Source organism: Polypterus senegalus, chromosome 17 (genome assembly GCF_016835505.1).
Source record: "Polypterus senegalus isolate Bchr_013 chromosome 17, ASM1683550v1, whole genome shotgun sequence".
Taxonomy (NCBI): Eukaryota; Metazoa; Chordata; class Cladistia; order Polypteriformes; family Polypteridae; genus Polypterus; species Polypterus senegalus.
This window is the reverse complement of record NC_053170.1, coordinates 32,725,602-32,747,416: the sequence shown is the minus strand read 5'-3', so window position 1 is coordinate 32,747,416 and position 21,815 is coordinate 32,725,602. Positions and strand designations below refer to the sequence as shown.

At 38.9% G+C, this 21,815-nt stretch overlaps 1 protein-coding gene across 1 annotated transcript in view; it reads right to left on the bottom strand.

The window, feature by feature from the left end:
- Positions 1–21,815, bottom strand: part of crybg2 (crystallin beta-gamma domain containing 2) — a 154,818-nt gene that overhangs the window by 21,699 nt on the left and 111,304 nt on the right. The window contains exons 8-14 of the mRNA XM_039739338.1: positions 20,872–21,011; positions 11,620–11,746; positions 6,776–6,811; positions 6,527–6,663; positions 3,294–3,420; positions 2,008–2,153; positions 30–156 (exon numbers count right to left, since the gene is read on the bottom strand). Of these exons, the coding sequence (XP_039595272.1) occupies positions 30–156; positions 2,008–2,153; positions 3,294–3,420; positions 6,527–6,663; positions 6,776–6,811; positions 11,620–11,746; positions 20,872–21,011 (840 nt within the window). The remainder of the gene's footprint in view (positions 1–29; positions 157–2,007; positions 2,154–3,293; positions 3,421–6,526; positions 6,664–6,775; positions 6,812–11,619; positions 11,747–20,871; positions 21,012–21,815) is intronic.

Here is a 21,815-nt window from a genome sequence, read left to right as displayed (position 1 = left end):
CTTCCTTGAGCCATTTTGCAGGTACTCACCATTAAGATGGGCTGAACAGAAGAGATCTTAAAGTCACTGGCTCCCCAGTCTTGCCAGGTATGGTAATACCCTTTTTCTAAGATATATTGGTTCCCCGAATAATCCACATGAGAGTATGCAATCCACCTGTAGATGAGAATGACAGCCTGGCATTTATTGCTTTCATGCCAGTTTCACAGACAAAGAGAGAAGTTGTGTCATATTGGATTCAGAAATATGAACAGCTACAGTGGATTCAGAACTTCCTTCACTTATTAAATTATGTTGTGTTGTAGATTTAATTCTAAATGGGGACATTTGCCATTTTTGACCATCAGTCTAATCTCAACAACCTATAATAATAAAGTGAAAATTCAGAAAGATTTGCACATTTATTAAAGATCCAAAACTGAAATCTCTTATTAACATAAGTATTCAGACCCTTTGCTGTAGCACTCTAAACTGTGGTCAGGTGCATCCTGTTTTATTTAGTTCTCCTTTAGATGAACTTGACTGGAGTCCACCTGTGGAAAACTGAACTGATTAGACGTCACTAAGCAAGGCACATGTATGTGTCTATAAGGTACCTGAATTCACATGCATGGCAAGACAAAAAACAAACCATGAAGTCCAAGGAACTCCCTGTAGACCTCAATGATACAACTGTGGTGAGGCATAGATCATGGCAAGGGGATAAAATGATTTCTAAAGCTTCTAAAGTGTTACCAGGAGCATAGTGGCCTCAATAATTGTGAAATGGAAGATGTTTGGAACCACCACTAGATTTGGCCAACAGTAGATGAATGATCCCTGTAACAGAGCTGAGATGAAAGAATCATTTGAGCACCACTCAGGTGATTATGGTAGAGTGGCTAAATAGAATCCAATTTTGAGTAAAAGGTATTTCACAGTTTAAAGGGCTAATTGAAATCTTTAGAACCCCAAGCACTATGTCTGATGAAGACCAAGTACTGCTCATCCCCTACTTAACACCATCTCTGTGGTGAAGCATGGTGGTGGCAACATAATGCTAGGGAGGTGCCTTTCAATAGCCGGGACAAGGAGAATGGTAAGAATCGAGGAAAGGATGAATGCAGCCAAATACAGACAGGTCCTTTAAGAAGAGTTCATGCAGACTTAGACTGAGGTGATGGTTCACCTTTCAGTACGGCAATGACCCAAGCAAAAAGCCAAGACAATACTGGAGTGGCTTTGGGACCAGGCTCCAAGTGTCTTTGAGTGGCCAAGCCAAAGCTTCGACTTAAACCCCATAAGATACGTGTGGAGAGTCCTAAAGATGGCAGTTTACAGATTCTTACCATCCAATCTAACTGAGCTTGAGGGGATCTGCCAGGGAATATATGACAAAAGTTGGCTGTGCAAAGCTCATAGAAACTTATGCAAGAAGACTTGAAGCTAGAATTGCTGCCAAACGGGCTTCTACAAAGTACTGAATTAAGGGTCTGAATACTTAACGAATGAGAGATTTTGAATAAAATTTCAAACCTTTCTGAAAATGTTTTCACTTTGTCATTACAGGTTATTCAGTGTAGCTTGATGGACAAAAACAGCACATTTAAAATTAAATTTACAACACAATAAAGTGTGCAGAAAATTAATACTTTCTGAATTCACTGCATGAGATGAAGGTAGAGATTAGTGAGAGAAAGGGACTATGTGACATCAGAGGAATGTCAAGATGCTGCATCGTGCTTGCAGGCAAACACTGACCAAGGCACAACAATGAAACATCAGCCATTTCCACAAGGTGGCGATGACCATGAGAAGTTTGTACTAGTCAATAAACTTTGAGTATTTTTCAATCTGGGAAGTAGCCAAATTCACACATTATTTTTATTTTCATGCAGTACACATGGCACTCATTTTGACATTATCCATATTTAATCACAGGAGTATTCTTGTAAAAGCAGACTGAAATTCTTACTTGCATGTACATCAACAAGTATTGTAATGGAGTCAACCTTTCAATCTACTTACGCCCCACTGAGGACATGGATGGACTGGATCATTGATTTGTAACCAAGGAGCTCCAGATCTGGTGTGGCTTCTACTACATGAAAACGCTGCACTTCCACATCCTCATTATTACATTCATGCATAACCATTTCAGGGTCTGAAAAATCCTACATTAAAAAAAAAAATAGTTTAAGGTCACAAAAAAGGCTCATTTGTGCTGAACATCATCTATACATACTTAAAATAATTAGCGTTATTTCAACATTGTAATCTTGTATTTTGAGGTGTTCAGTTAGATAAATCCATCTTGCGCTTGTACCATCCAAAGTCATGAAGAATAACATAATTAAAATGCTTTCCAATGTTCATGCCAGAGGCAAGGACAGAGAAAACCTCCACACAAAATCTAAAGAGGTATAAGAGAACAACACTTGAAGAATCAGAGGTCCCGCACATAACCAATGTGCGATTCGAGACCCCTAAGAGGTAATATATCCAGTATGTGTGCAGATTAGCTCTGGAAGGGCACATGAAAGACTGATATGTCCTGGGTGCCAAAATGACATTTCAGAGCTGATGCTAGTGAGTCACTGGTCAGTTGGAGAGAATGGCCAGGGAGCTCCCGCAAGATGTTACAAGACCTCCTAGCTGACAGGTGGCAGCAGATAGCCACCATGTGGGAAAGCAAAGGCTAAGTTGCGCATTTAAAGGATAAATTAAGAAAAGTCCTGCTGATCTGCTTGGAGGCAGCATAGGGTTGTATGAAATGGAAATGGAGTGACTTTGAGAAACCCATCTCTTTAAAGACAAGCGGATGCTTACAAATGCGGAGACACTGTGAGCTACCAGAGGGACTTGCAACTTGCTAAGAATCAGGCTGATGGGTAGTGATGATGACAGTGAGTTTAAAGCTGTCTCTCAGTTGAGATATCAACAAGTCTTGCACAGAGCAGAGGGCTGGGATTAGTACTCTAATGGGGAAGGAGGTGGACTTCAGAAAAAGACTCTGAAGGAGATACAGAGATGAAATATAAGGAAGGGATTGCTTAAGTAGTACTTTGAAGTGAGCAGTTGTGTGAGCCCCCCACACTGGGTCTGAGAATGGCCACCGGGTTTACTCTCTTTATTTTGCACTTTTGGCAACACCTCATTTACTGTAATTGGGTGTTTAACAGTGAGTAAGCACATCGATTTTGAAACTTCTGACATCCTTTCTATCTTTTGTTGTGTGTGTGTGTGTGTGTGTGTGGGGGTTACAAAGAGTACCCCCTCTTGTTAATATTTCTTTATCTTATTTAGGTCCTTACCGCTCGAATTAGATGTAGAGACTTGAGCTCTGAATCACAACCTCCCCACACTCTCCAGTCATGGAAGTCTCCCTCTTCCAGAAGGTACTGGTGTCCTCGAAAGCCCTCTTTCTGGTAGCCCACCCAGCTTCAGAGAAAAATAGAAAAATACTCCATTAACATGTGTGCTAATAATCTAATATAGTATATTGTTAATATTTTCATAAATGCTTACTGAAAACAACATTTGTCAAATCCTGTAAATTAGAAAAGTACAGAGTTAGAACTGCTTGGCAAGTCTTTTCTCATTTATTTTTAACTTTCACTGCAGCCCTGAGTAGTGTAATGTGCTGGGGTGATTTATAAAGTGGGTCCATTTCTTTTTGCAGTGAGTTACTATAACTCTTAATAAAGCTGTGTTAACCAATTGGACATGCAATATAAACAGAAAGCATTTCCATCCAACACAGACATTTGCATTGCCATCTACCATTTTTATTATGAAATGTGGATCTTGTCAGTGAACATTAATAAGACTGTGAGCATTGCCAGCGTTAGGCATATGTGTTCATAAAAAGAGCATCAATTGTTGCTTGAAGAGGGCTTATTTTCTTTAAGGTAGTAAAATTAAGGTGGGACAAAGTCAAGACTCTGGTTTTACAACAGGCAGGCAATGATTCAATAACAAAAAAAGCAAAATAAGGGTCAAGAGAAAATCAGTCACAATAGCAAAGATATTCTTGCAAGTGAATAGTCGTTCTTCAAGTAAAGCTTACACCAATGGTGATTGCGATTCCCATCCTTAATTAAGATAGTGGCAGTGATGTAGTCCATCAGCACTTTCACGTGGGACCTTACAATGGAAACCATGCTCACAGCTCTCACCAAAAATGTAAAACTATGTGACATAATCAGAACACATGATCAACATTGAAAAAAAAATATATATAAATGTGGTAATAAAAAAAACAGAGAAACCACAGCAGTAAAGAAGGAACCATTCCACCACAAAGCTGTGGACAGTCCCAGAGTACACCCATGCATGCCCGTGCACTGACCCAACTAACTTTTAAGGCAGCCAGAGTTCCCAAGAAAGCCGACACGTACATAAACTCCAATGTGCTAGTTAGGAACTTGACCGTATTGTTGATATGTTCTAGCCATGGCCTCATCACTGGCTCGAGTATGTTTTTTTGTTTATTTAATATTTTTGTTATCTTATATTGTTTTATTATTAATTCTGTTTTTTGTTTTAACTTTTCTTTATTGAAATCATGTCACATCATGTTTTTTATTAATACCGTGTTTAATTACTTTGCCATTTTGTGTTACGTTAATATGAGATATTTCATTCTTAGTTATGCACCCTGTCTCCTTAAAGTGGATTTCATGGAGGCAGAGCTACCTGACAATGCAATTGGAGGATTACCCACAGCTTCATAAAAGGAGAGGCTTCTGTTTGTACTGAAGCATTGGAATTTGAGTTTTGATTTTAATGACTGGTTTGTTGCTTCTTTTCAATTTCTTGGATTATTGGCCCCTGCTCTTGTTAAAAGGTGCTGTCTTTGTTGTGTGATATTAGATTTTTTGCTGCAGCTCTTGCCTCTATTTTATTCTTCCCTCATTTGCTTTCTGTGATCCTTTATTTTGAATCCTTTACATAAATTATTTAATTATAAAGAAACTGTTCTGTTATTGTGGTCTCCAAGGTTTGACGATGATCATTCCACATTTCTAAATAATATGTTAAGGTATTTTTGAATTTTTAAAGTCAGTGCCCCATTTTTGGCTTGTGCAGGTCTGAAAGTCTGCCTTTTGAGTTTGAAGTCTGGCTGCCTGGAGTGAGGCCTCAGTGGAAACAGATCAGTGGTTGGGGCAGGTCAGAGGTTTTATGCTTTTTTAAGGCTGGCTCCACTATTTTGAGATTTTTATGTGTCACCATTCATAACGGGTGTGAGCTGGTAACTCATAGCTCCTGGGCACTGTATACTCGCAAATATAGAGAAACTGAATTTTCTACTTTAATTCTGAAGGCATTACTGTGAACTGAGATGAGAGTGCAGGATGTGGATGGTTGAGTGATGTATAAATGATATTTTCTCAAATTCCAATGTTATTCTCCAGGGGCATTATTTGTTTCTATTTTTAGGAGCAGATGTGTATATATGGAGTATATGAACCAGATAAAATATAATAATCCCCCAATAATGTGCTACAAACATGCACACAGCCCCTACAGAGGAGGATTCTTCAGGACACTCAGACTCAGCATCTTTTCTAATTGTAAGTAATGCAAAGCTGTGCTTGCCAGTGCCTAACTGTCTGTAGCAGTGTTTCCCAAACTTTGTGAAGTCACGACATACGCCAGTGTGTTCGTGACCCACTGATTTGACACCACCATAAATTTAGTGTGACCGTCTGAGCACGAGGAGTGGGTTGGTCCCCCTTGGTGAATCGAGAGCAATTGTCAAAGTGTGGGGGAGTCTCGTGCCATCATCAGAGGATTGGATGAATCAAGTTTGATCGTCAGTGCTTTTTCTCCTTGGTGAATCAAGCATGACTGTCAGAGCAGGGGTTGGGGAGGTCATCCAATATCGGCCACGATCCACCTGTGATGCTGCAGGTTTGAATCAAAAGAGATCATTGGACTGGCGAATGGGGTTTCATCCTGGATTGGTCACGATAGTCCTGTGATGCTGCAGCTGTGAATCGAGTGTAATTGTTATTGTCCACTGCTCACCTACAATGCCACCACAGCACACCAGTGGGCCATGAGACACAGGTCAGGAAATGCTGATCTATACTATTTAAAATCACATTTTATTTAATTCCTATATTAACATTTCAAGCATTTATTTATAGAATTACTTTTTCACTTTAGATTCAGGAACAGTTATAATCTAACAGGCACAAATTAGGAATCTGCTCAGAGTGGGACACCAATCTATCTAAAAGCACTCACACAAATGACCTCAATTAATATTTTTGGACTCTGGGAAAAACAGAGAGACCCTTCAACAAATCCAGCAGAACAAAAGTCCAACCTACAACTGAAAAGCGTCATGCTTCCTCACTGCATTATCTGTTTCTACTTAATTTACATTAAAATGCTGAAATGCAAAATGTAACAGAAAGATGAATATTTTTCAACATACTAAAGTAATAGTGCATAAAAAAATGGGTAATGGCTACTCATCTCTAAAAACTTACCATCCTAAACCTGGGAAACAAGTGAAAAACAGCAGTCTGCTTACCAGCCTCCTAATACTTTAATGGAGCCTGCATTGGGCATAAACACATTCTGTGAATCTGTTCGGGTCATGAAGTCCCGGGTGTCAGTGTACACCTCTCTGCATTTTCCTGTAAAGTATGGTTTTTCATAGATGATCACCTGAAACCACATAGGAGAGGCTGATGTCATTCCATTTCATTTTATTTTTGCCACTTACACAAAAAGTGAAATATGCTTAGGAAAGCTGATCATCTTTATGTTTCTGTCTTACCTTTGGTTCATTGATATTTTCAACCTTTGGTTCACCCTGCACAAAAAATAGAAAAAAACAAAATATTTGTCTGAAAAATGCTTGCATTACAAGTTAGAACATTATTTGTATTTCCAGAAGCTGAATCAGGACCATTTTGATCCTTTTTAAATTAGGATTATCTGTGTGAAATTGGCCTATTAAAGTTTACTTGACTGTATACAGTATGGTGTCTCTACAGTGAACGCTACCTCTAAAACACTTGACATGCTCAGTGCAACTTACAAGAAATCATCCATTTTAAAACCTGCTTGGCTCTTAAAAACACTGAGTGCAAATTAGAAAACTGCCTTGGATGTGGCAGGGCACACTCACAAACACACACACTCATACGATGACAATTCAGAGATCCCAGTTAATTAAACATGTATGTCTTTGGAACACAGGAAAAAACTCCACGTTGAAACATGGTTGGGTGGTGTTCAAACTCCACTAATGCAGTGGCAGGGTCAGGATTCAAATTCAAGATATGTGGCAACAGCACTAAAGAGCATTATATGTGCCACCAAGAGATAAATTCTAGAACTGTTTATGGGAAGAAAAAATGACTTGCTTAGCATCACCACATATGGGCTAACTAAAGCAGTGTTTCTCAAACTCAGTCCTGGGGACCCCCTGTGGCTGCAGGTTTTTGTTCCAACCAGATTCCTAATCAGTGACATAACACTGAGCTCATTTAATTTGCTGGTTTTTTTTCTTTTATTCGACATTCAGAAAAGCATAGCAGCATGATTTTTACATTTATAAGACATTTATAAATATTTCTGCTTTTTCTATAGATTTAAATGCTTAACTTTCTTTTGTTGATTTCATTCTACTTTGCCCTTTCTCTGTGCAGTTTTCCCCCTTCATTGTATCTTAATAATGACAACTTAAAACGAGCAGAGCAGACACCCAGGCAAACAACACTGAATAATCAAAGGCTGCAGCTACTTTAGAGTCAGACCCACTAGTAAATAACGGATTAATTAAACAATTAGAACACCTAGAAAAGTAGAATGAAAATCAAGATGAAAATACTGTTAAAAAGAAAAAAAATAGATTATTCTTATATAACTGCTTGGTACATTTTAATATATATACATATTTTTTTTTTAGCAAACTTAGTTTTCTAATTAATATATTGTTTCCTAAACACAGAACTTTGGAAATATTAGTTCACTTAATTAGCCCAGGAGTTCAATTAAAAACAGAAGCTGGTTGGTACAAAAACCTGCAGCGACAGGGGGTCCCCAGGACCGACGTTGAAAACCCTTGAACTAAAGGATTTGAGAATGCAGCCTAGTTGATTCTAGTTCAAAGTTTTTGCCACTAGATGGCACCACTAACTTATTTATGCTGTGTAGAACACAACTTGTGGAGTCATTAAGTCTTAGTTTCAGAGTCAACCAAATCCATCAATCTGTTTTCCAAATCCATTTATCCAAGGTTTAAACAGAAAAGTAGATTTTAAAAACAGAATGAAGTAATAATTAGGGAATGCCTTAAAGCTTACATCTTTAGGTTGTAATAAGAAAACAAAGGTGAGTTTTATTGCTAATTCCTTTGTTGCCCATTCAATAAGGCAGGAGCCTCCAACTCCGGTCCTAAAGCACTACTGTGGCTGCAGGTTTTCATTCTAACTGTTTCCTTAATTGGTGACCCATTTTTGCTGCTAATCAACTCATTTTCCCTTCATTTTAATCGATTTGCTTTTTAAGTTTCAGTCCTCTTAATTAGAAGCCAATTCTTGTTGTTAACTAAACTTGTCATTTTAATCCATGGCTTGTTGGTGCTCTTATTCTGCATACATTTCCAAAACTGAATTTCTTTTTTAAAGAGTGCTGTCAAAAGGGGCTGTGGACCTGAGCAGATCAACATTACTGAGACCTTCACCTTTACTGTATTTTAAAGTATTGCATGATGGATGCAGGTTGTTGGACATGTGTTGGCTCATTTTGTATCTCATTATTGTTTGACTACTAATTAATTAGAAAAGAAACAATTATGGGGTCAGAGCCTTAATTAGCATGGCAACATAAATTAATTAGCAACAAAAACTGGTCACTAATTAGCAAAAGGGTTAGAAAGAAAACCATCCAGCCACAGTAGCACTCTAGGACCAGAGTTGCAGACCCCTGCCATAAGGATTTAAATACAAAACAAAGCACAGTTTCATTTTCCATTCTTACTCTATTCATCTATCCATCCATCTTCCAAACCTGCTTACCCAGTGTCATGATTTGGGGAGTCCCAAACTCACAAGTGCAAAAATACTTCCAAAAAGTTGCCCAATATTGTCCATCAAAAACCCTGACTAAAAACCCAAAGGGCAGAGAATAAATCTTTATATATTAATGGTTTATTTCCATAAAACTGGCTGTGTAAGCACAAAGCTCAAAGAGCACATAACAGATTCCTGAAGAGACAAGGCAGACACAGCAAGCAAAGTCCCAATACAGAAACCAAAGACAGTCTCGAAACAGACAAGAGGTTCAAAAATATCAAATAACACAGTCGTAATACAAAATCCAGAGGCAAGGTCAAAAGCAGAGCAAGAGTTCAAAAATCCAGAAAATCAAAAGCAATAACAAAAGCACAGCTACCCACAAAAACTCTCCACTCCCTAGTTCAATGAACTGCAAGGAACTATGGGAGGTCCTCCCTTAAATCGGATGCAGGGCCGTTCTTGGTGGTGAAGCAAGACCGCTTCCATTGGGAAACCTCCAATAAAACACATGGGACATAACAAAGGCCATTCCCCTTTACTAACCCACACATAGAAAAACAGATACAGTCATATGAAAAAGTTTGGGAACTCCTCTTAATTCTTTGGATTTTTGTTTATCATTGCCTAAACTTTCAAAGTAGAAACTTCCTTTTAATATATGACATGCCTTATGGAAACAGTAGTATTTCAGCAGTGACATTAAGTTTTTGGATTAACATAAAATATGCAATATACATCATAGCAAAATTAGACAGGTGCATAAATTTGGGCACCCCAACAGAGATATTACATCAATACTTAGTTGAGCCTCTTTTTGCAAATCTAATAGCCTCTAGATGCCTCCTATAGCCTTTGATGAGTGTCTGGATTCTGGATGGAGGTATTTTTGACCATTCTTCAATACAAAATCTCTCCAGTTCAGTTAAATTTGATGGCTGCCGAGCATGGACAGCCTGCTTCAAATCATCCCATAGATTTTCGATGACTGTGACAGCCATTCCAGAACATCGTACTTCTCCCTCTGCACGAATGCCTTTGTAGATTTCAAACTGTGTTTTGGGTCATTGTCTTGTTGGAATATCCAACCACTGCGTAACTTCAACTTTGTGATGGATGCTTGAACATTATCCTGAAGAATTTGCTGATATTGGGTTGAATTCATCTGACCCTCGACTATAACAAGGGCCCCAGTCCCTGAACTAGCCACACAGCCCCACAGTATGATGGAACCTCCACCAAATTTGACAGTAGGTAGCAGGTGTTTTTCTTGGAATGCGGTGTCCTTCTTCTGCCATACAAAGCGCTTTTTGTTATGACCAAATAACTCAATTTTTGTCTCATCAGTCCAAAGCACTTTATTCCAGAATGAATCTGGCATTTGTATACAACAAGTGACTCTGTTTGTGGCGTGAGTGCAGAAAGGGCTTCTTTCTCATCACCCTGCCATACAGATGTTCTTCGTGCAAATTGCGCTGAATTGTAGAACGATGTACAGATACACCATCTGCAGCAATATGTTCTTGTAGGTCTTTGGACGTGATCTGTGGGTTGTCTGTAACCATTCTCACAATCCTGCTGCTCCTGTATTTTTCTTGGCTTGCCAGACCTGGGTTTAACAGCAACTGTGCCTCTGGCCTTCCATTTCCTGATTACATTGCTTACAGTTGAAACTGACAGTTTAAACTTCTGAGATAGCTTTTTGTAGCCTTCCCCTAAACCATGATACTGAACAATCTTTGTTTTCAGATCTTTTGAGAGTTGCTTTGAGGATCCCATGCTGTTCCTCTTCAGAGGAGAGTCAAAGGGACACTTGCAACTGACCACCTTAAATATCTTTTCTCATGATTGGACACACCTGTCTATGAAGTTCAAGGCTTAATGAGCTAATCCAACCAATTTGGTGTTGCAAGTAATCAGTATTGAGCAGTTACATGCATTCAAATCAGCAAAATGACAAGGGGACTCACATTTTTGCGCAGCCAGTTTTTCACGTTTGATTTAATTTCATACAACTAAATACTGCTTCACCAAAAATCTTTTTTTGGAAAACACCCCAGTACTCAGATGTTCCTAGGAAATGAAAGACATACCACTGTTTGTTGAAAGTAGAGTAATTTGTTATGCAGGCTGAGAGGGGTTCCCAAACCTTTTCATATGACTGTACAATAAAAAATAACCATTAATATGAATAAATTGAATATAATTAAACAAAACAAAAAAGAGACACAACTTTTCACACCAGCCAGGTGGAAAATGGTGGCTGAACTATGACACCCAGGGTGCAAACATAAAACTGTTGATTTTAAAAACAGAATGGAGCAATAATTAGGAAACAACTGAAAACTTACTGTACATCTTAATGTTGTCATAAATAATTTGGTGGGCTTTGTTGCCCACTTGATAAGGATTTAATTCCGGCACATGTAATCATGATTGATAGACCGACAGACAGACAGACAGACAGATAGACAGATAGCTCGATCTTTAAGTGGAAATTGCTGAATCCTACTTTCGGTCACACATTATTTCATGACTATAGATCAGTCAACAGGATTCAGAATGTTTCAGTGACCATTGCCCGTCCACTTTTACATACTATTTTTAGTGGATGAACGGAGCAGACATCTGGCTGTTTTGCACCCCACGCCTTCAAGCTGCTGTACCCTCCGACTTCAATAACGCGAGGGATTCCTTCAAAGAAAGGCTTTGCATAGACCAACCACCTGCAAAAGAAATAAAATTATTAATCTCAGAGAGGTGCTTGCTACTTTAGCAGTAACTGAGGAAATACTCTCTCTTGTGTCATAACATAATCTGAGCACTCACCCAGAACATATTACCAGTCATTTCATGGATTCACATGAGTTCCACACCTACAATGTATATGCTATTAGCATGATTTTCTGAACCATAATATACAATACTAGTGTGAACCCTACCGTAACAATCTCTTCAGTATCACAATGCCTGCAGTTGAGTTTTACCAAAGTCAAAAATATGACCATAGAAACAACTCAAAATACAACACAGAAAATGTATTAGGTACTGGTTGTGCAAGTTAGGAACTAACTTAATAGAGGTGATAAAAATACAAATGAATTCACAACAAGTATTGAAAAAACAAATAAAAAGCAAGAGCAACAGGTGCCACCTCATAATGTACGTGTTTTATTTGAAATGCCCTGTGTTTGCATTGTGCAGGATGAAGTTCTGTATGCTATACACATGTTGTGACTCAAAAATAATGTGTGTGTTGTTTCTCTGGGTGCGTGAGTTCAGACTGTTACCAATGCCACCTGACATACTGTATATCTGATCAGCAGAACCTGCATTTGGCTTGCCACAGATTGTAACCACCCTGTAAAAATCCAGTGCCCCCCTGCTAAATGTGTCCTGGTTTCGTTGAGTTATTTATGTACAGTAATTTTCAAAAATCACTGGCAGATGAAGTGCAAATGTCAAAAGAGCCTTGTTTGCAGTATATTTTTATTTTCTTAATTAACTTAATGCATATCAAAATCTGATACAGGTAAGATTTAGCTGCCTAAATAAATTAAATGAATCCATCCATTAAAGAGTACCTCTTGTGATCTTTAATTAATAATTAGGCCATATACAAGGGGCACTACAACATTTTCATGGCAGTTGAAACAGCTTGTGTCCTCTTTTTTACTTCCTTTCTCTCGTCTTAATCTAAATTATGACATTTTCAGTTACTGCCTAGGCACCTGCTTCAACGTAAGCTGGCACAAGGAGAATACTTTGAAATAATGTAAAAAGGGAAGAAACTTGTGATTTTGAAATGTTGAAAAGCACAACATCTGTTGATTAGAGTATCATAGATGGGAAGATGAGCCCTCCAAAGGCATTTCAATCTTTCAGCTGAGTGTGAACAAAGTGTTTTGTGATTAAGCAGCAGGTGGCAGCACTTCATCTCTTATAAGGACTGGCGTGTGAGCTTGGTTAGTGCCACATCATCACCGAGGCATTCCTGTGGCTAGCTTGGACGTTTGATGGAATAAGGCTCAGGGCCAACAAGGAACAGGAGGAACTAACTGGGGACGGAGACAGGAAGTGGAATTTTTTGCAGAGAACACTGATTTTAGCAGAAGTGATTTCTTCTTTTTACAAGAAAGTCTGCTTCAATTGTGCTGCTTCAGGACATTTCCCGAGGATGTTAACACTGCACCTTTAATAAATCTAAACTGTATCCCACCTTGTTGGGTCCTGACACACCAAGACATGCACAGCCCTGTTATAAAACCCCTAACTGGATGCTATAATCCTAGCAAAGCTCCTTTTGTTGTTCCATAAATAAAGGACTTAATTCAAAACCTGCTTAAAATAAGATCTAGTCCCAGAAGAATAAATATTATTGTATCACAAATAATATACACTTCACTTTGTAGGAAGAGTTACTCTAATTTTAATTTTTCAAATTAAAATACCACAAAAAATTGGTAAATATACTGGATCAATGAAAATGAATGTCAGGATTTTCATGTTTTATGTATTGATAAACATGACACATTTGCCAATGATAATTGAATTAAAAAATGCAAAATCTCTTCAAGTTTATCCCTCACCTTTCTTTGTCCAGAAAACTGTGTTGATAAAAAAACAGAAATATGACATCATGGTTCCTTTATGAGTTCCCCCTAACTGTCGCCCATTATTTCTTGAGGTTTTTATGCATTTTTTTTTGTGTTGATCAACCAAAATCAAGTTTTTGCTGATGTGATGCTGTAGAAATTGGCGTTGGTTTCTCAGAATGTGCAGGGAGCAAAATAAATATGCAAAAATGAAATGTACATGTTCAATGCAAAACCATTAACTGTTGAAGAACAATAAAAATGAGAAATCGATCATTAAAGTCACCCACATTTTTTTACAACCCTATCTGTGGAACACATGGCCTAACTCAACTTGAACTAGTATTTTACATATTATCTCTTTTGTCTCATACAATTGAAATTGTGCTAGGCCAAGATCCTAATTGTGAGTGAATTCGTCAGGCATCTGCTTCACTGGGCCACATGTTCAGGGACTGTCCCCTGATTGGATCTTAGTGTCATGAAATTCTTGCTTATTTATCTGACAGTTTTAATAAGGTCCAATACTCCAACAGCTCTCTTTTTGTGGGTAACATGGGATAGAACAGAACTTTTAAATGAAGAGTCCATTGTGATAACATACACTACATCACTACCACACTGTTTTATTCCACACAAATGGAATTGTAATTCCCACAATCGGAAAAATTATGTATTATTGTACTTAAAATTTGAAAAACCTTACATTCACTTTAGGAGGAACTGCCTAAATGTTCTTTAAAATCTGACATGAGATTATCAATCTTGCCCTGAGCTGGTTGAATATGTTGAACCTCTGCTAACTTTTTAATCAAGTCACTATCTTCGACTGATCACTTCTTTCTGGATTGTTTTTCTCCGTTCTCTAGATGGGTTGGTAGGCAACATCTAATCTGGTTTGAATAAGGTGGAGAATTGTATGTTTGACTGACTTGCAAATTACTAGTTATCATGCAACATTTAAATTTCGTTAAAAAAGTCACTTGGTATGAATAGTATTGAGCAACAATTTCCATGTTTCTCTATCAATATCTCGGGCGAGGAATAGAAATCGATAACGTACAACCTTCATTCTTCTTCAGTTTGAGCAAAACACACTGTACTCCATCTGAAAACCGTCCACTGCAGATGACTTTCCAAATTACAACCCTAATTGAACCCTAACTGAACAATGCCAGGTAGCTCCAGCCTCACCTAAACATATGTTTTGGAACTGTCCAAGTTTAAAGCCACTCTAGGAAAAGATATTTTCATATCTATCACAAAGTGTAGAATGTACAATAACTGCAAATGCTCGTACAGTAGACTCTGGAGATATTCCACATGAGCTTAGCTATCCGATGATGAAGTGTCCATTACGACATTGTTAGCATGTTGACTAATCCTCCTCAAATGGCAGAATCCTAATGCACCTTCCATAACTCAGTGGGAACCTGATAGTATCTAAAACTAGAAAAACAATGTAATTTTCTTTATGTGGAACTGTGCAAAGATTCCTTAGAATCTGGAATGATTTCATTAATACTAGCCAACCCGCGGCGTATCATACGCCGCATAATCAGGCCGGTTCTTTAATAATTTTTAAGCACAGGGAGAAAATTTTACATTTGCAAAATCGGTAATGTAATAAATCAGCAAGAAAAGCAACATTGTAACAATGCACAGAACGAACCAACACACAATCGTCCGTGCGGCGTAGCGAGGTGGGAGGGGGGTGTGTACAAAGTGCAGGAGCATCTAAGAAGACGCATGTCTGTCGCGGATGCGAATTGCTGTATGTAGCGTGTACAACACTTTGCTCTGCTGCACAAGGTCATGCGTCGTAACCGAAAACTCGTTTTTTAAAGACTGCTCACTTCATTGTGTTTTAACCTCAGTTGTAAAGGAATGTTTTAATGATCCCATGGGATACCCCTCGCAAACAGTTTTACACGCTGCATATGGCGATTCACCTCTGCGACAAACATGCCTCTATTAACAGTCAACGTGTGGGGAGGGGGGTGTGTACAAAGGGTAGGGACGAAAACAGTGGGAGCATATGAGTCGCACTTAGTGGCAATTCCACGGTTTGCAGCCCGAATGGGGTTTAACGGTTTACCCACGCCTAGACACACGCTCAATCTCATGCATAATTATTTATTGAATGGTAAACACTTCTGGAAAGACACGGTTGTCTAAAACAGGTTAGTGTGAGAATACAACAGTAAGTGAATGAAAAGATGGAACTCTGGAGAGAGCAAAATACAACACAATAGTGAACCCGCAGCATAACAAACGCCGCATAATTATTTATTGATGGTTGAACACTTCTGGAAAGACACAGGGACACCCCTCGCAAACTGTTCTACACGCCGCATACAGCGATTCACATCTGCGACAAACAAACTGTTTTACACACTGCATACAGCGAATCAATTCCGTGACATGATTTTTCCTAGATGGTCCTGTCGCGTCCACCCTCGCACTCAAAGCATACACACTGCCTGCTCATATGCCCGGTCGCAAGCCGCGTCCAGCCTCGTTCTCGAAGCATACACACCGCCTGGTTATGTGTCCGCTTGCAAGAGAAACTCACGGAGAGCCGCCCACCAGCTGCCTGTGTGTGTGCCTCTGTCTGTCTCTGGCGCGGCTTTCTCTTGCGCTGCCTCTGTGTGAACCGGTCAGGCACAGAGAAGGTCATCTGCTGACAGAGCGTCTCAACTGTTGCAGGGTCTGCATTGGTGAAGCAGGTGAGACGGTAATGAAACAGAGGCACAGGGCTTATTGGTTTTTAAAGACTGATTCCTTCATTGTGCTTTAACCTCAGTTTTAAAGGACTGTTTTAAGGATCCCATGGGATACCCCTCGCAAACCGTTTCACACGCTGCATATGGCGATATGCCTCTATGAACAGTCAACGCAGCTCGGACATGACATTACATGACATTAACCTGACCTGCAGTGCACGTGGCCTCTAAGACAGACGAACATAAATGACGCCATTTTTTCTGTGTCGTCGCGTCCGAGTTGGTGGGCGTGGCCCTGTGAGTTGTCGCCGTATCCAATGGTCTTGAGTTGGTGGGCGTGGCTCCTCCTGCGCGCCATAGGTGTCTCACTTGTCGGCGGCTTAGTGAATCCACGCCCCTTCCGGCGTGCTTTTCATGGTTGTTTTGCCTTAGTGAATTATATATATAGATTATTTTAAATTTAATTGTAGTGTTATTTTAAAAAACTTTGCTGAGCTCCTGCTTGTGTCTCTGCTAAACTCCTAATGTTTTAATTAATATGAGGCTATATATCCCAGTACACCTCCCTTCTCTCTTTTTTCTCGTCTTATTACTCATTTCTCTCTGTTCTGGGTGAAGGTAGGTTTCAGTGCGATTCATGATTACTTATTTTAATTGTTTCAGTGATAAATTGGATTGGTTGCAGTACTGATTGAAAAGACTTTTAAATGTTGTTATACTGAAGCATATATTTGAATGTCATATTATTTAACTTTTTCTGTAATGTACAAGTAAAGATTAATATATAAAGACTGAAAAATTTCCAACTTTGATATACACTTAAGACTTGAGATAGATCTACCAGTGTCCAGAAGCTCATCTGTGTCTCCATGTGACAGGTAAGCTCACTTTGTGACATCTGATTCTCCACAAAGGACTTGTCTCGAGACATTTTTTGTTAAAAAGATAACTGAGTTTTTTTTTGTTTTTTTTTTAAAGATCTTGCATTTGATGTGTAAAAAAATAATTTTCAATTTTGTTTATCTATTTCAATGGATACTGTGATATTTGTGAGAAATGCAGAGAAGATAAATTAGAGGCAAAGTGGGGGCTTTGTAGGGCAGTGGAATAAGAGAAAGTAGGGAAGCCACCCACCAGACATACCATGTAAAGGTTTGATTCATTCAGAAACAATGTCTTTAGTTTATTTTGTTACGTGTTGCTCTCCCTGTAATCATCCCTTCCTAATATCCTCTTTGGTTTTGACATTTGGATCTCAGTGCCATTTCATTTTGAATAGCAGACGCAAACTACAGGGGATGGTGCTCTCACATTCAGCGTAGAGAAACATTACCTAGTATGTAACTCATTATTTACAAAAAAGCAACTGTTACATATTATATAGCTACTCATCGTAAAATACAATGCATTACAAAAAAGTGCATCACTTTTGGGTAGCTTTTTCTTCTTTGTATGAAAAACTGCACATTTGACTAGCCACCATTCATTTTTAAATCCTAAACCCATTAGCCTTCATGAAACTGACCAGAAACATGGCTGTATCTTGTGTTTTTGTTAAATAGTGAAGCACCCCTGAGTTCAGATCTGAGAGGGACACACTCCTCAGGTGACTGAGACCTGTCTGAGGGGTTAGAGAAGCCAGCTATAAAAATCAGTCTCTTGGGCAGCAGAAGGGGGTTCTCAGACACAGCACTTAGAAAGGACTTCCATCGCATCGCCCAGCTGATAAAGCCCATCGACTTCTTGCCTTACACCCACCGCTGCTGTTATGATGGTCACTACCTCTCTATGACCATAAACTGGGCAGATATGATTTACCCCTCAGCACATGCAGGAGTAAATGTTTACTTATAACTTTTCTTCAGTTTTTAAAGCAAATGCCTAATCCTTTCCTACCTACCTGTCATGGCAGAAGGCCATGCATGCACAGTCACAATGTTACTACAACAGCAGGTGGTACCATTTTAATGAAAATATTGCTGCAAAACATAGCAATTTATTTACTTTTTTTTTGAGTGGCGAAAATAATCATCTACAGTAATGTAATACAGCATACCTTTTTTTTTACTACAAGAAAATAAGTACTACTCTAGGTTATTTGTGTCACAAAATGTGTGCCTGGGGGACGTCTTAAAGCAGGGGTCCTCAATCACACTCCTGGAGGGCCTCGGTGGCTACAGGCTTTCATTTCAGTCAGTTTCCTAATTAGAACTTGGTTCTTGCTGATAATGAAACTTGATATTTAACAATATGTCTTGTTAGCACTTTCATTCATAAATGCCACATTCTAGTTACATTGTACATCAGAGGTCTTCCATTACAGTCCTGGAGGGTTTCACTTCAACCAATTTCTTAATTAGAACCCATTCTCTCCTGTTACAATTCAGAACCCTTAATTGCCCATTTTAATTTTTAGCAGCTGCATTTAAGTCTATTTTTTGCCTGTTTTCATAACCAGACATTAGTTAATAATGCAATGCAGATCACCACTAAACCAGCAATTCTTCAGCTAACATGTTTCCTTTTAAACCTGTGCATATTCACCATGAAAAATCTGTGTTAAAAATGTTTAGTAATAAATTAGAGGGGAATTCGACGGACCATTAAGTTTAAATCTGTTCTGGTCCACAAGGATAATGTTCTCAGGAAACTCTTTTAAAATTCAAAATTGTATGAATAAAAACACTAACAAGCCAAATAATTAAATACCAAGTTTCATTATCAGCAAGTACTGTCTTCTAATACTAGTTGGAAGGAAAACCTTCAGCCAGTGCGGCCCTCCAGGCCTGTGATTGAGGACCCTTGGCTTAAAGGGTCTGGTGGTGGTAATTCTTCACCAATCCAAGGGTGGCACTGCATTCTAACAGCTATTGTCGTCCTCCATTTACAGACTGGATGATTGACAGCTTCACCACCTCTGATGTCACTTTGGGTATCTGACCCCTGGACCGGCCTATTCTTGCCTGGCCGTCATTTCACCAGAAGTGTTGACATCTCGGATAGTCTGAAGTAAGACTCGCATCTTTAGTGACGTTTCTTTTGCTGAAAAGCTGATTTTCTTTTGCCTTTACAATATATGGGGTCTCAGTGTCACCCCAAATCTTCATTTTTGTCTTGTCCTCTTTTACACTTGTTACTTTAAAAAGTAACCTGAGTATGTAACACACATTACTATTATGAGTTACCCCCAAGGACTGCTCACATTACAGTCTGTTTGATTTATTGTTGAAAAAGTCCACTGTCCAATCATGTCTGACTTGATTGGACAGCCATTACATTTTGTTTTGTTATTTTTATGAAAACTGAAGAGGAAGACTAAAATGCTACGCAGAAAAAACACTAACTACAAGATTCTTAGTTTACTTTACCTTAAATTACACACTGCTAGAACATTAAAATCTGTTGGCTCAGGCACGTACCATTGCAGTTATGGATGTAGCTCAAGTGCAATGTCCAATATTCATTGTGATTATCGGGAGATTGTACAAAGACCAAGGTTAAAATGGATGGGGGAATTGAACAATTTTGTTGAATGAGTCAGTTAGTAGGTTACACTGAGCAAATGCTTTTCACTTTTAAACTTATTGAGGAACAGTCAAATGACACTGTCTAGTCTACCAGGAGACATCATGGCTGTCACCGTAGTTTAATGCAGCTCATGAAGTGACCAGACTAGATCACTGTATACCGGTCTATTTAAATTGTACCAAGGACGCTTAGAGTAAAAGAGGAAGAAAGAAGAAATCAATGACGGCAAATCAAGTCTCACAGGTAACAGGAGTCTGACCAGCACATCTAGCCTGTTTAGCTGGCCCTAATATCTCATTTGGTGCATACATGACAATTGTCAGGGTATCTGCTTTGGTACCATGAATTGGCAGAATCTTCCAGTCTCCAAAGATGTCACAAAATGCATGGATACTCATCTGAAAGTTCATCTTAAATGCAAGTAAGAATTTTACTTTACTCTGCACATGTAACAATATTTCTACTACTACTACTAAACACATAAATTAAAACTATCAAATGCAGAACTTACCAGTAAGAGTAATAGTTGTCTTTTTGTTAACAGTGCAGCAAATATTTTGGGTGAAGTGATTTTACATTTCTACTAAAGTATTTAGTACAAATTCTGTGCATATATTTACCAATGCATAGAAATTGCACACAAATTCATCCATTCCTCTGTTTTCTGAATGGATGCCTATCCCTGTCACACAAGGTCAGGGTTTCAGTCCATTACAGAACACACTCAGACACACACCCATACTGAGTCACAGAGAGACAATTTCGAGAGGCTAATTAAAAGAACCTGTTTTAAGGTGTGGGAGGAAAGCAAGGAACTTGGAGAAAAGCCCAGGCTGACACTGGGAAAACATGCAAACTCCACACAGAGAGTAACAAACAATGGAATCAAGCTCAGGTGCCTGTACCAAGATGCAGCAGTGCTAATCGCTGTGCCCCAATGCCATCTATACACGCTTAAAGAAATCTATAAATGTCAGAAGTGTCTGCTGTTTATTTACTCACAAGCCAGCATTGACGATTATGGAATTAGCTCTGATTGGAAGACCATAAATGCGAGCATCTTCGGATGTGTCTCGGAATATGACCTTCTTCCCTTCTGCGTTATCTTCTGGGAACAGGCACAGTTCAGGAACGCTGTAGTCCTGAGGGTGAAAAAGCATGTTAGAGCAGCAGAACAGGATTTTCCATTTTTGTAGGTTGGTCAATTTGGATAATAAATGGAAAAATGAGGCTACTTTACCTGTCTAATATATTCTGTTTGCAATTTGTTTTTTAAATATTTTAATTTTTAATTTGCCTAGTAGCAAAGTAACTTCAAGTAACATTGGAATGGGCATAATTGTAAACAGATCAGCTTAATATATCCATATTCTTCAAAATCCTACTGTCATCCACAAGGAATCACTCAGAGTCTTGCTGTGACGATGTGGGTTCTGGCTCCACTCTCCCCTCTGATATTTGGAAGCCCTTGAACCCAACACCGTCGATAATGTCACTGATGAGCTAGTCAGTGAAGGCAATAACAATCCAGCAAGGGGATGGTAAAAAGTGCAAAAGTGCTTGTATTAAAATAGTCAATAAAAACAGTGTTCAAATAAAGTGCAGTGCTTTCCAAAGTCTTATAAATAAATAATACATAAAAGAAATCGTGGAGGTTAAAATAGCACACAAAATCAATCCTTTAAAACGAGGTTAAAACGATCATATGGAAGCAATGTTTAAAACCAACAACAAGCCCGGGGCCTTCTTTTTAAACTAGCGTCACTCCTGCTTCACCCATCTGGGCCCCGCAACAAGGGAGACACTCTCTCTCTGCAGCTGACCTTTGTGCCTACCTCTGCTGTCAGTTGCCTAACCGATCCTTGGCTCCGGTCGGCTCCTCCGGACAGCGACTTGGGAATTCCCTACGACCAAGGCTCTCACGTTGGGAACACCACGTCCCAAGT